This window comes from Leuresthes tenuis, unplaced genomic scaffold, assembly GCF_036924035.1.
Source record: "Leuresthes tenuis unplaced genomic scaffold, fLeuTen1.0.hap1 SCAF_6, whole genome shotgun sequence".
Lineage (NCBI taxonomy): Eukaryota > Metazoa > Chordata > Actinopteri > Atheriniformes > Atherinopsidae > Leuresthes > Leuresthes tenuis.
Window position 1 is genome coordinate 7,162,215 of NW_027325360.1, and position 13,370 is coordinate 7,175,584.

A 13,370-nucleotide genomic window follows, 5' to 3' on the forward strand; every position below is an offset into this window, starting at 1 on the left:
CAGTTTTTAAAAGACAGCCACACTGTCAAACTGCTGTGGGTGAGGCAGCAAAAGTGGCACAGCACGACTGAGCATCGGTTCACTGATATTTCACAAACCACACTGACCTCTGGCCAATGTAAAGGGTTTATCTTTTAACAGTATAACTTTTTGAATCCTCCACAGTGTTAACATGTCATCTCTGAACTTCCACATTCAGCAGTTACGGGGCAACATCTGGGGTTTATTTCAGCCTCCTGCAGAGGGAAATGTCTCGTCCTGTTAAAAGCTTCGTTGGCTACATTTACATTCAACTATTGAAATAAAACAATGTTACAATTACGGTGTGTGCATGCGTTGCATATACAGTAGGACCTTCTGTTTGTCATTATGTTACAGGGCCTATATTACATTCACCTACACCACTGTAAACTCTGCACTCATCCAAAGCCTTCATTACATCCAAAGCTTAAAAAAATAGCTTCTCAATGCCTCCAAAAGTGTCACATCCCCACCTGGGATGAATTATTCACTTCATTCCAGTAGTTGCAGGCATTTATGGGCTTTATCTCAACACCCAGGAGGACGGGATCATTTTCATTACAGTCCAGACAGGAAGAGTGAGCAGAGCTAACTTTATTTTTCAACACATTTACAGACACCAGGAGGCTCTGAAACCGACAGGAGAGCCAAGCTGAGGAGAAACAGAGCTGATGTATAGATTTCATTAGAAATCTGAACAGTGGCTGGCAGCTCGCTCTCTGTCCTGCTGTGTGAGGCAGACTTAGTCCAAAGCCATGCTCATCAGAAGCAGCCTGTAGGACGTCATCCTCTCTGTTTCAGTAACCTACAGGGCTGTATCAGTTACTGGACATAAGCCCTCAAAGCACTGAGGGACACCGTGCTGCTGCTGCTGGCAATGAAAATTAATTCAATGACCTTTAATAAACAGATGCATCGGCTTTTAAAAACATGCAAGTACGTGTTAATTTAGGTGTTTAGATAAGTGTCTGCTAAACAAATCTGTGATTACACAGATACGGAATCTTTAAACGTGGTTTTCACATACAATCAAACATCTTTGTTTGCTGCTCTTTGATGGCATCTGAATCACAGCTTTGTGAAAATTAAATGAAGCTTTGACCAAAAAGAAACAGAGCAAATACAAACTAATAACGTCATCCACTGCTGGAGGGCAGCTGAATAATTGCTCAAGTTCAGAATCATTTTTCTCAAGTCAGAACAGAACTCCTCATTAATATGTAAAACTGGAGGTAACAACGTAAACTAATTATTAAAAACGATAGCTTAACTTTGAGCTCCATCTCAGACACTGGAGCATCTCTGCACAGAAGGCTGAAAAATCGCCGTCTTCCAGACATTCTTCAACGACAGCAGGTGACCATTTTGGCTTGTTAACCGCCAGCACTGCAGAGAGGCTATTTTTACTGCTTGGAGGTGGGGAGGTTAGCAGGGTCAGCAGAGCATTCCTCAGCTTTTCTCCTCATTCTATAAAAATGGACAACGTGCTGCCATGATGCTGCCTTTAATGGAATCAACAGGATTCCTTTTTCTCAACATGCTTGAATGCACGAGCTCGTGTGGCGGCCAAACTGACGCTCAAGACAGTGCTTTGAGCTTCCTGAAAGCATCTGCCCCGCATGCTGCACATTCCTGGAGGGATTTGGAAGTAAGAGGCTTCACTCTCTCCTGTTAGGCTTCGTAGGAATGCGAGCCATCTGCAGGTGTGTGTTCAGAGCAGCGCCCCGGCTGACAGCAGTTATTTCACACTGAGGCAGAGAATGCGTTTCTACATATGATGAACACAAGGAGCAGAAATATCTCAACAAGAAGATACCTTTTTTAGCTAATGTTTAACATTCCTGCAAGCATGTGTGGCATCCATGAGAAGGTGATGAGAACACACACATACTGCACTGCAGTTAGAGAATATCAAATCCAGTTTTAATCTGAAAAGTACTACTTTGTGCCACATTAACGGTTTATTTTTTTAAGCTAACTGAAGTCCTTTTGCAGAGTTGTAACAACTGTCTATTCACATGTACAAAAACAGCTCCATTAAACATCCATCTCTATAGCCGGTCCACCTGAGCTGCAACTGCTTCTCTTTTGTTGACACCTCACATCTAAACTTTAACAATAATGTCCAAGTTGGTCATAGAGCCAAAGCCCACTGTGGGCGTGCTCATAGGAGTCCGAGAACTTGATGTTGAGAGGCACCAAAACATCTGCAGATCCACCATTCTACCTCATTTTCCATCTCCCCATAACAACTTTTATTAAAAGAAAAGAAAGAAAAGTGTAATGTTCACTCATATGGCTCATTCTTTGAGCCTTATTTGACTGCTGATGGCGGCGCTCACCAGCCAAGCCATAGGTCCAACATCATTATCAAACATGATCAGCTATTAGTAAAAGAAAAGTAGCTCCAACAAAATCACTAATCCCCAGACAAAAACAGTGTTCTTGAGACACTTTACACAAAAACTATAACATACTTGCTGCCCTGATCATGCATCACTTTCGACTTATGCGGTGTGTTTTAAATGAGACCGATTAAAAAGTAAAGGCTGTCATTTCTCAGTCAGATGTGATGCAGGAGCTGACCAGTTAAATATACTTGAATGACAGACTTGAAACTGGACTCCTAACCCAACTTTAGTCCTATTGTATCCCCATCCAGCTGAGTTTTATTTAGCCACGATGAGCGCATTTCATTCCTGCGGTTATCATACGAACAGTAAGCACATTTATACACAATCTATTACACAACTCTTGCAATTCCGACTAAAAACAAGATAACAAATAAAGAGCAAGGGAAAAAAATGAATAAATATCATGCTACAGCATCACAGATACACATAACCTCCCAATTCGAGAACACAGAAGCAAATGTGATTAAATAATGCAAGAAAAAGACTGGTTACCTGGGCCTTTGCCGTTCACCTGCAGGGTTTGAGCCATGGCTGCAGCTGCGTGCTCTCAGTCCCTCAACAAGACTCACTGCAGTCATACAACTGCCATGCATCAAGTCCAGATTACCATGCAACCTGCAAACCAAGACAAAACAAACATTTACTCACATACAGTTAGTGATGCTGACAGATAAGCAGTAGTTAGCGAGAATAACAAAAAAAAACAAAAACAGTCTGGAGTTGGCTATAAGGGCCTCTCAATAAACTTCCAACATAAAATCTCTTGTTTAATCATGTACAAATGAAATCCTACTCGTTGATTTTACACTTTGTTGTGCGACTTTTACATTATTTGACAGAGCACGTGAAGCTACTCCACCCAACGTGTATTTTACATTCACAAAAGCACATCGTTGTGGGAGCTGACGGCCACTTAATGCAACTGAACTCTGATTTTTCACATTTATGAGTATAGAGACTGTGCACCCGCTTGGCCTTTATCAATGGACACATTATGAGCAGGAACAAAACAGCTGTGTCTGGTGGAAAAAAAAAAAAACCTTCATGGTGTCAGGCATGGTCGGTTAGTTAAATCCGGAGGAGCAAAGACCTAGATAAGGTTGGCTTTTACAAAGTGCTTTTTTTTATAGACTGAAGGCTTTTGACCCTGGATCCTCTTGTCTTAAATGGGGCCCCCTGGTGGTCTTTCAGTGGGTTGAGGGTCTTAAGTAAAAAAAAAAGCCCTCTTTAACAAGTCTTATACTAGAGGAAAATGTGAAGAACAGTTCATTCTTTGAAGTTTTTAAACAATATTAGCTAAAGTTGTATTTAATGGCAGCAACAAGTCTCAAAAAGTTGGGAAACATCCCCTCTTCTTAACTGCAGCCTGTAAACATCTGGGAGCTGAGGAGGCCGGTTGTTGAGTTCTAGAAGAGGAATGTTGTCCAGTTCTTATCTGATAAAGGATTCTAGGTGCTGCTTTGCCATAAGTAGCGTTTCATGATGCACCAAACGTTTTCAGTTGGTGAAAGGTCTGCACTGCAGGCAGGTCAGCCCGGCACATGCACTCTTCTACAACAAAGCCGTGCTGTTGGAATAGATGCAGTATGAGCTTCATCATGGCCTTGCTGAAATATGCAAGGCCTTCCCTGAAAAAGATGCTAGCTGGATGGGAGCATTTGTTTCCACAATGATAGTGCCCTTTCCAGATGTGCAACCATAGACCCAAATGCAACCCCATGCCAACAGAGATGCAGGTCTTGTATCAGTGCTGATAAGACGGATGGTCCCTCTCATCTATAGTTTGAGGACATGATTTTGCCTCAGTCCATTTAAACTTTAGCCCAGAGAAGACACCGGCTGGATGTATTGCAGATTGCTGAACGTCTGCCCATCTTTACTTTTAATTAACTTCACCTCTATGAGGCGTTCTTTATGTACCCAAACATGTTACCAATCTGTTGCCGAACAACGTAATTAGCTGCATCATACTGATATTCTTTCAGGAAATAGTCAAACGTCTCACTTTCAACATTTGTATTCTGTTTTTAATTAACATTTTACACAGTCTTCAAACATTTTTATAATTGGGATTAAATAAAACTACAAAAACGTCAGTCTGCGTGTGTCTAAGGGAATGAGAAAGAAGCACAAACACTAACAGCAAGAATTATTATGTTCTCCAACTCACTGCATATCAATAGAAGCCTTCTAATCCATTTGATCCCTGCTGTGTGTGTCCAAACTCACTCTGTTAGAAGCCACTTTGTAGATGAGCTTTCATTCAACCGCAGATCAAGACAGTTCTTGTTTGTTTAAAGTTTATGGTGCGAGAACGAGGCAGAATTAAATGTTGACTGACCAAACACAAAAAGGAAAAAACCTAAACCATCAGGTTCATTGTTAGAAAAAGCATCGGCTTTTCAGTTCCTCCACAACGACCTGTCAGAAAGATTCCATTAGTGTCGTATAAACAGTCATTTGTGTTAATGGTGACGCACATGCCAAATTACGAGCTCTCAGATTGTTTGTCCTACACTGAAGTGAACTGCGTATTTGATTAAAAAGACGTCATCGGCACCAAAACTTAACAGCCACAGGTAGCTTTTGTGGAATACTAATAACAAACAAATGAAACAACCACAGAACCTCCTTGGTGGGTATAAATGTGATTTTTAATGTCCTGCTTTAACAGTATTAAAGCAGCTTCAACTCTTCTGGGAAAGCTTTCCGCAAGGTTTAGGAGTGTGTTTATGGGAATTTTTGACCATTCTTCCAGAAGCGCATTTGTGAGGTCAGAAGGCCTGGCTCACAGTTTCCGCTCTAATTCAACCCAAAGGTGTTCTATCAGTTGAGTTCAGGACTCTGTGCAGGTCAGTCAGGTTCTTCCACACCAAACTGGTCCATCCATGTCTTTATGGACCTTGCTTTGTGCACTGGTGCACAGTCATGTTGGAACAGGAAGGGGCCATCCCCAAACTGTTTCCATAAAGTTGGGAGCATGAAATTGTCCAAAATCTCTTGGTATGCTGAAGCATTCAGAGTTCCTTTCACTGGAACTAAGGGGCCAAGCCCAGCTCCTGAAAAACAACCCCACACCATAATCCCCCCTCCAGATGGCCAGATGGAGAAGTGTGATTCGTCACTCCAGAGAACGCGTCTCCACTGCTCTAGAGTCCAGTGGCGGTGTGCTTTACACCACTGCATCCGACGCTTTGCACTTGGTGAAGTATAGCTTGGATGCAGCAGCAGCTCAGCCATGGAAACCCATTCCATGAGGCTCTCTACGCACTGTTCTGAAGTCTGTAGCGATTGACTCTACAGAAAGTTGGCGACCTCTGCGCCTCAGCATCCGCTGACCCCAGTCTGTCATTTTACGTGGGCTACCACTTCGTGGCCGAGTTGCTGTCATTCCCAATCACTTCCACTTTGTTATAATACCACTGATAGTTGACTGTGGAATATTTAGCAGCGAGGAAATATCACGACTGCACTTGTTGCACAGGTAACATCCTATCACGGTACCACGCTGGAATTCACCGAGCTGAGGGCGACCCATTCTTTCACAGATGTTTGTAGAAGCAGTCTGCATGCTCAGGTGCTTGAATCTATACACCTGTGGCCATGAAGTGATTGGAACACCTGCATTTAATTATTTGGATGGGTGAGGGAATACTTTGGCAATATAGTAATATTTCACACCAAAAATCAAGAACCAACAGCAACAGAACCTGCTAGTTGGCTGTGGAGGAAGAAAGGAAGAGGCAGACATGAAAAACAAGGAGAAAAATGCACTCAATTGATGAAATCGTGAATTTTCCAGTAGGGATCAAATCGCCTGAGAGGGCGCAGTTACGTCCTCAAAAAAAAAAAAAAAAAAAAAAAAAAAAAAGCAATTTTGTGCCAAAAAGGAATGATAAATCGGCTATTTGGGCATATTTCAGGTTTCCCCCAGATGTCAATGGTGAGCCTAAAGACCTAACGCAACCTATTTGCACAATATGCAAAAAAATGTGTACCTGTGAAGGATAAGCAGACGACAAATTTATATGGGCCCATACAAGTTCATCACCCCTCCAATGACGCAAAAACACCCAAACGCCGCTGCGAGATCATGTGCTGCGGCCGGATTAAACAAATGCATCTCAGCAGCTTTTCCAAAATCAACCAAATACAAGCAAGTGCTCAGTGTACAACGGCTGTTGCAAGATATCTGGCAAAGGAGAGTTATTAAGAGTTTAATATTCACTCCTCAGTTGTACAGATCAAATGGCTTTGAATGCAGACATGTTGCTCCATGAGAAACATTTCTAAGTACACAGTAACGTGCAGGTTCAAGAGATTTTTGCATCAAAAATATCTTATGGCATTAAATTAATTCAAGATCGCCTGAAAGATCGCCATTTGAAAAAAAGATAACGATCCCCCCTTCGATCGCCGATAGACGATCTGATCGAAAATCACTCCATCCCTATTTTCCAGCTATGTTGAACCAGTAGTCAGAAGGATTTCTCTCACCGATGTATCGTGCAGTGATTTATTCGACTAAAAGTAACATCAACAGGCTCCAACAGTGTGCTACACACCAAAGAGACACACAAGAAAGACAGAAATTTACTCCCCAACAGCTTTGAGTCAGTCTGAGCAGAGCTAACGACAACGCAGATATGAAGAAACAAAGGGTAACACACAGTTATAGGAACGCCTATAAGAAGAGGATCCGCATGAAATCCTGCTCCTTTGAGGAGTTTAACCAACTCCACGCAAGTTAATTTAGCATTTCTAAAAGAACCCCACACATCAGACTGTCCAAACATCTCCCACGTGTCCTTTCCCATGAGCTGCCAGAACACAGAGCTGAAGGAAGGAGTGGGAGATCCTCATATACAACATGATATATATTCAATCCATCATTCAGCGTGTTGGGAAAGTTTATTAAAGAACCTGCAGATAATAATCAAGACATCATCCTCCCATACTTTCAAAAGAAAAACTACTTGAAATAAAATCAAAACAACCACATCAAATAAATGTGGTAACAGCTTTTTGAACACAACTTAATTCATGAGTTTGATACTCAAAATCAACTTGTTGCACAAAGAACATGCTTTAAACAAAAAGCTAAGAAAAACAAAGACACATTCTGTAATATGGACCAGTTATCAAGTTATCATCAAAGTAGCTTCTAAATTATTAACAGTACAATGACAGAAGCTCAGATCAGCACCTTAACCCTTCTCTCCCATGCAACACAACAAAAAAGTCAGTTCATGATCAACTTATTAAGGAACTCCCATTTCTACAGTTTACAATACGACCTTCAGCATTTCTGTCAATCCCTGTAAGAAAACCTGAGCTGCATAAACTTTTGAATCACTTTTTTAAGGCTTCAAATGTCACCTCCACATCTCAAATATAGACAGTCAAATATAGTCATATTTCCGGAATAGTTAAATCCAACATACAGTTTGAATTCATGAATGCAGCATGAATGTCAACTGGGACGACAATGTGTTGCTGCAGCTCAGCCCTGCATCATCTGATACACAACGACACCAACAACAAATAAGAAGTCACACTTCAACCTCACCAGTCATGACAATCACAACACCCAGCTCTGCTGTTCCAACAACCAGCTCAAATGCCTTACCTGTAACTCTCATTCTAACTTCCTGCCACAGCACAGCACACAGGTAGCAAACACGACTAAGTCTGCAATCATCCAACAGCGAGTGTGTACCCAGCAGTCCTCTGAGACAGACAGATAGGTTTCACAGCTAAGATTAGACAACTTCCTCAGATGACAGCCAAACGATCTGTGTCCTATAAGAGGAAACAGGACTTTAAGGCCGTTTGTTTGGAACCGATCCCCCGACTGGGCCCCCAGGTGAAACGCATGGGATCGCTAGTGTGGTTAAAAACCTGCGATAACTCTGGAGTCTGTGCCGCCCCTCAGCTGATACACAGTTAATGAGCAGAAAGTAACAAAGCCTTCCTATGGACAGTTGCATCAACCTGCGCAGCTGTGTTTCTGTGCAGCCTTCAGCAGCTGAAGCTGAAAACAGAAAGTAAACATCACCAGCAAGGATCCCTCATTTAGGGATGAGCTTTAAATACAGAGGACATGTTAATCTGGATTACACATTCAACCAGACAACAGGGTCAGCTGTTCCCTCAAACTAAACATTTAACAATATATTAGGATGAGGGGTTACAGATCGATTATCCCGGTAATAATTCCAGGCATTTCTAGAACCACAAATGTGACATTAACCTATGAGAATTTGCCCATTTTCTGTCTTTTACACCGATCTGTGACAATGTTAACACCCCTGAGAACACGTGTTACTCTGACATGTTCCACCCTCTCAAACACTGCTGCACACACATTCCACCCCCAACACGACATCAGCGGCCTCTCCAAACAGGACAATTTGCTACGAAAACCACAAAAACTGCTCAGCCGAAGGACTTCTATCCATGGTGGTCCATCCCACTGCCCGCAGGACCCGAGGGAACCACTCATTCCAGAAATCAGAGGTCCATGCCCAGAATGTTCAGAACTTTTGACAAAACAAGGCTGAACAACAAAATATGAAACAGATGGTTTTAAAGTTGTGGCTGATCAGTGTACTTGAAGGTTTTGTGATTATGACAGGGAAACCCTGCCATATTTAACTAAAAAAAGAAAGAAGTTTTGCATTTTCTTTGAGTTTATTCTGACTTGTTTTAACCCCTTAAAGCTTAATTTCAGATATGTTTCATCTGCTTACCAAGGAACTGTGTGTCCACTACAAGGCCTAAAAGCTTAATCTGGCACTTATGGTTGCTGTGTGATTTATAGTAACTGGCAACACTACTGACACCACATTCCTAATATTAAACAGGTCCAGCTCTGATCTGTTGGAGCACGGAAATAAGCCCTCTATCTGCCGTCCTGTGGTGCACAACAACAGGAGGGTGGCAGTGGATCCTTTGGGTCCTGTGGGTTGTGGAGTGGGATCAGTCTGTGTTTATGTGAACATCCTGAAGGTTTGTGAACAGAACATTGCAGTTAAAGTAATGGTATTTGTGTAGCCTGTGTGTAGCCCGAAAAAGCAGCCAATGTCCAAGGAAAAACTTTGAAAGGCTGGAGAACTATTGCTCAAGACCACTTTAAAGGATCACAGGAAAGTTTGATATGAAGAAAAGGGGGGTGGATCAACACTTTTTGTACAGCACTGTGCCTGCTCGTTCACTGTAGCAACAAACCAAAATCTATTACACATCACTTAGTTCAGAACACAGTCAGTTCAAACCCAACTATCTATCTGTTTCTACAACATCAACCCAAAGATCTCCATTTGGACAAAGAAAACTCACCTCCCTTTCCTCCAGAACAAACAGATCCAAGCAGGACTTATGAGCTTTACACGACTGACGAGGCTGAATTTAAAACAAACAGGGCAGTGACATTTACTGACATGAACCAGAACAACTTGTTTTGTTCCTCTTCAGCTGTTACATGAATATGCAACGCACACACACGCCGTAGATTTCGATCTACAAAGGTCTGACAGCTGCTGCAGGTGTGTGCCTCCTGATTTACAGCGAACCAGGTTCTCCAAAGAGAAGTGTGTACAAGTTCAAAAGACTTGATGATTTATTGGGATATGGGAAGATATGCAAGAAAAACAGAAACAGGTGCAAGATGCACCAGTCTGGTCTGGCTCCACAAGAAGTAAATATTAAAGTCATGTGCTGGAAGAATCTAAAATCAAACAGCAGAACTTTGAGGAGTCTGGAGCAGCAAATGTGACCACGGTCAAGGTGAGCTCAAACGTTTCATGATGCTCGTTTAATCAGATGCAGCATGGAAAAAAAGCAACAAGTCGTGATCAGCATTGTAAAAGCAAACATTCAAGCAGGCCTAAATACATCACAGTGAGCCTACATCCAGAGTCACCAGATTAAGAGAGCTGACAGGATGTGATGCAACAGTTCACATTTTCCACCGTGAAAAACAGAGTTCTGGTTGTGTTTCAGCTGTAAACAGCTTGGAAAGCTACCAGAGGGCTGTGAAGGTTGCAAACCCACAGCGCTGAATATTCAGCGGGGCCGTTTTTCCTCTAATAAAATCAGAGGCTGCAGCTTTAATGAAGGGGAAACCGCCTCAAGATAAGCAAGGATGTTTTCATTCAGAACATCAGAATGAGCTCGAGTAGCAAAGAAACAGAAACGCCGTGTGCAGCAGCATTCATATTTTTGGATTTGGCCACAACGAGACAATGTTTTCCTTTTTGGAACATCTCTAAATAGAAAAACATATCCAAAGTGATACTGAGTAAATACATGGTCTGTTTCCGTGCTGGTGTTTGGATGTGTATCCAATAATTGCAGAACAAGCAGTGGCTACTTGTCATCTCAACTATGCATCTGGCCCTCATTATAAAATGCCTTTGAAGCCTGGAAAGAGAAGCTGCTGTACTGACTGTGGAGAAGACACAGGCCGGGTGAGGAGGCGAGACGCCTCAACGCTGACGTTCTCTAACGCTTGGCAGCGGTAGATGCAGTCTGGACCCCAGCTTGGGCTGACCGAACCTAGGTTTCCCTTTGATGTCCTGTGTGATCCTGCTGAGTTCAGAGTTAGAATGCCTGCATTAAAACCTTTCAATTATCCTGGCAAGGAGGGAGGAATGAAAGGATTGTGCCCTCTACTTTATGAGTCTCCTGTCAGGAGGGTGGCATTTTCCCAAGGGAAGTAATAAGGTCAGAGGTGGGAAAGAAAACGCTTACTTACATTCTTCTTCTTCGCTTCTTCTTCCGGGAGCACATCAGACCTTCGGTTAATAGGGAACTATCCGTTTGATGAAACGCAGTCAATGTTATTTAGAGACATGTGTCCCACTCAGCCCCAAATTAAATTTGCTTGCCTGGATGCTAAGAAATATCAAAATGTTCCCCCAGTGGATTTAAAAATATAGAATCAAGAAAAAGGGAAATAAATGGCCCTGTGATGGACTGGCGACCTGTCCAGGGTGTAGCCCGCCTCCCACCCGATGACCGCTGGGATAGGCTCCAGCCCCCCGCGACCCGACCGACGGATTAAGCGGGTATAGAAAATGGATGGATGGAAATAAATTTCATATTTTAGTGAAATGAATTACCAAAAAAGTAGCCATAATTACAATGAACCAAGAAAAAAATAACTCAAACAACCCAACACAACAAAATTGCCTTGTAATGTATTCCAACGCCCTCTCCACAGATCATGGCAAAATCACAAGTCAAAACAAGAAGCATGTGACTCAAGTCAAGGGCTGAACTTAGAGCTCAGTGGTGCCTCAGTTTGTGGAGATATTTTACAATGCTGCCACTTGGGGGCAGTCTCTGGGCTGTGGGCTGCTTTTTGCCGCTGTTGATGCTCTTTAGCTTTGTTCTGCTGAGGAAAAGTTGGAGTGGACAAAGACCTGCTTTATGAGTGAGCTTTAGTGAAACTAAGTGTTAAATAATGAAGACTGTCCAATCAGCATTAGATGAACCTATGGCGTCAGCTCTAAGCCTGTACATAGGTAGCTTTTAGGATGACAATCTCCAAGAGAGCTACACATGGTTTCCTCCAAGATGGTGTCAAGCGGCTCCAAGTTTGTTGATTTATGTGGCATACGTCCACACATCACACTGTTAACATGAAGTTTTTAAAACAGAGTGTTAATAGAATGATGCTCGGTCTGCTAAATGGAAAAGGCCAACCAGAGCAGCACACCTGCTATGCACAAACATGTCTTACAGTAGCACAATGTCAGACTGATTGGTGGTTTCGGAGCCTGATAGTCATCATTTCAGGATAACCTACTGTGCATAAAACAAATAAGGCTCCAATTAGAGTAGCGAATGTAAATGGCGAGTGCGGCAGAGCCAGCATTTTCACCATATTTGTCAGTTGTAGGCAGTTTATTAAAGCGCAGGCTCATTTATGACCTTCAACGGTGATGTAAACATGATCGCTGGCATAAAACCATAACTGTGCTGCGTTCCAGCTCGCAGGAATGCCCCCGTTCTGCCCTCTGTGATAAACAGAGGACCCCTTTCACAGGGGGGAAAACTACTGACATTTAAGCCCAAAATGACTCTGCCCAGTTGTGTGAATGTTTAGTTCAGCTGTGTGTGTCAACATGATGGACAAAGGGTTAGTTAATTCATTGTTTAGAGGAAATCAAATCCCAGGCTCCTAGTCTGCACATTGGAGTCGTCAGTTCACACCGTTTAAAGAAAGAAAGAAATAAAAAAGACTGGAAATCAGAAATTACTGCCAAGGTGATTGCAATTGGTGCGTCTCTAGTCTTATGAACACCTGGCTTTCCTCAGTGGTACTGTTCTTTAAAGCCAGTAACAGTGAGAAGAAGGTGGATTTGACCTGAAAGTATATTTAGATACAACTTCTATCCATCTCTCTCTCTCTTCTGTGCTTCAGCTCTGCCTCAAACACTAAGCAAAAAAAAAGTTGGCAAATAGTTGCTGTAAATATAAGAAAAAAATATTTTCATTCGAGTTACATTCTGCTTCAAGGTACCTCCTCTTTGGTTTCATTTTTCAGACGCAGTGGCGGCCCATAGCTGTGGCTGCATCCATCTCTAAACCACTTCTATCCCTCTTTGTACTGTAACCCTTGCACTGTGTCTTAAGCGTGCTTAAAAATAGAAAGCAGACATCAAGGAATCAGCTGAGATCAACTTCAAGCCCATTACTGCCTCCTGCCTTACAAAAAGGACAGCAATGTGCCGTCAGTTCCACCTTGATAGGGCTGTGTGAAAGGGGCTCATGGAGGTGTATATATACATACATACATACATACATATACATATACACACACACACAACTGAGCGAGTGACGACATCCTTATTGAAATTTTCCACACAGACTTTTCCCAATCAGTGCAGCTCTTAAGCAAAGAGCAGCATACATTCGACTCTGTGC

General features: G+C 42.5%; 1 protein-coding gene across 1 annotated transcript in view; it reads right to left on the reverse strand.

Moving 5' to 3' along the window:
- The window catches only part of kank1a (KN motif and ankyrin repeat domains 1a), a 59,806-nt gene that overhangs the window by 21,779 nt on the left and 24,657 nt on the right, over positions 1 to 13,370 (reverse strand). The window contains exon 2 of the mRNA XM_072387338.1: positions 2,928 to 3,050. Coding sequence (XP_072243439.1) covers positions 2,928 to 2,964 — 37 coding nt within the window. The 5' untranslated portion in view covers positions 2,965 to 3,050. The remainder of the gene's footprint in view (positions 1 to 2,927; positions 3,051 to 13,370) is intronic.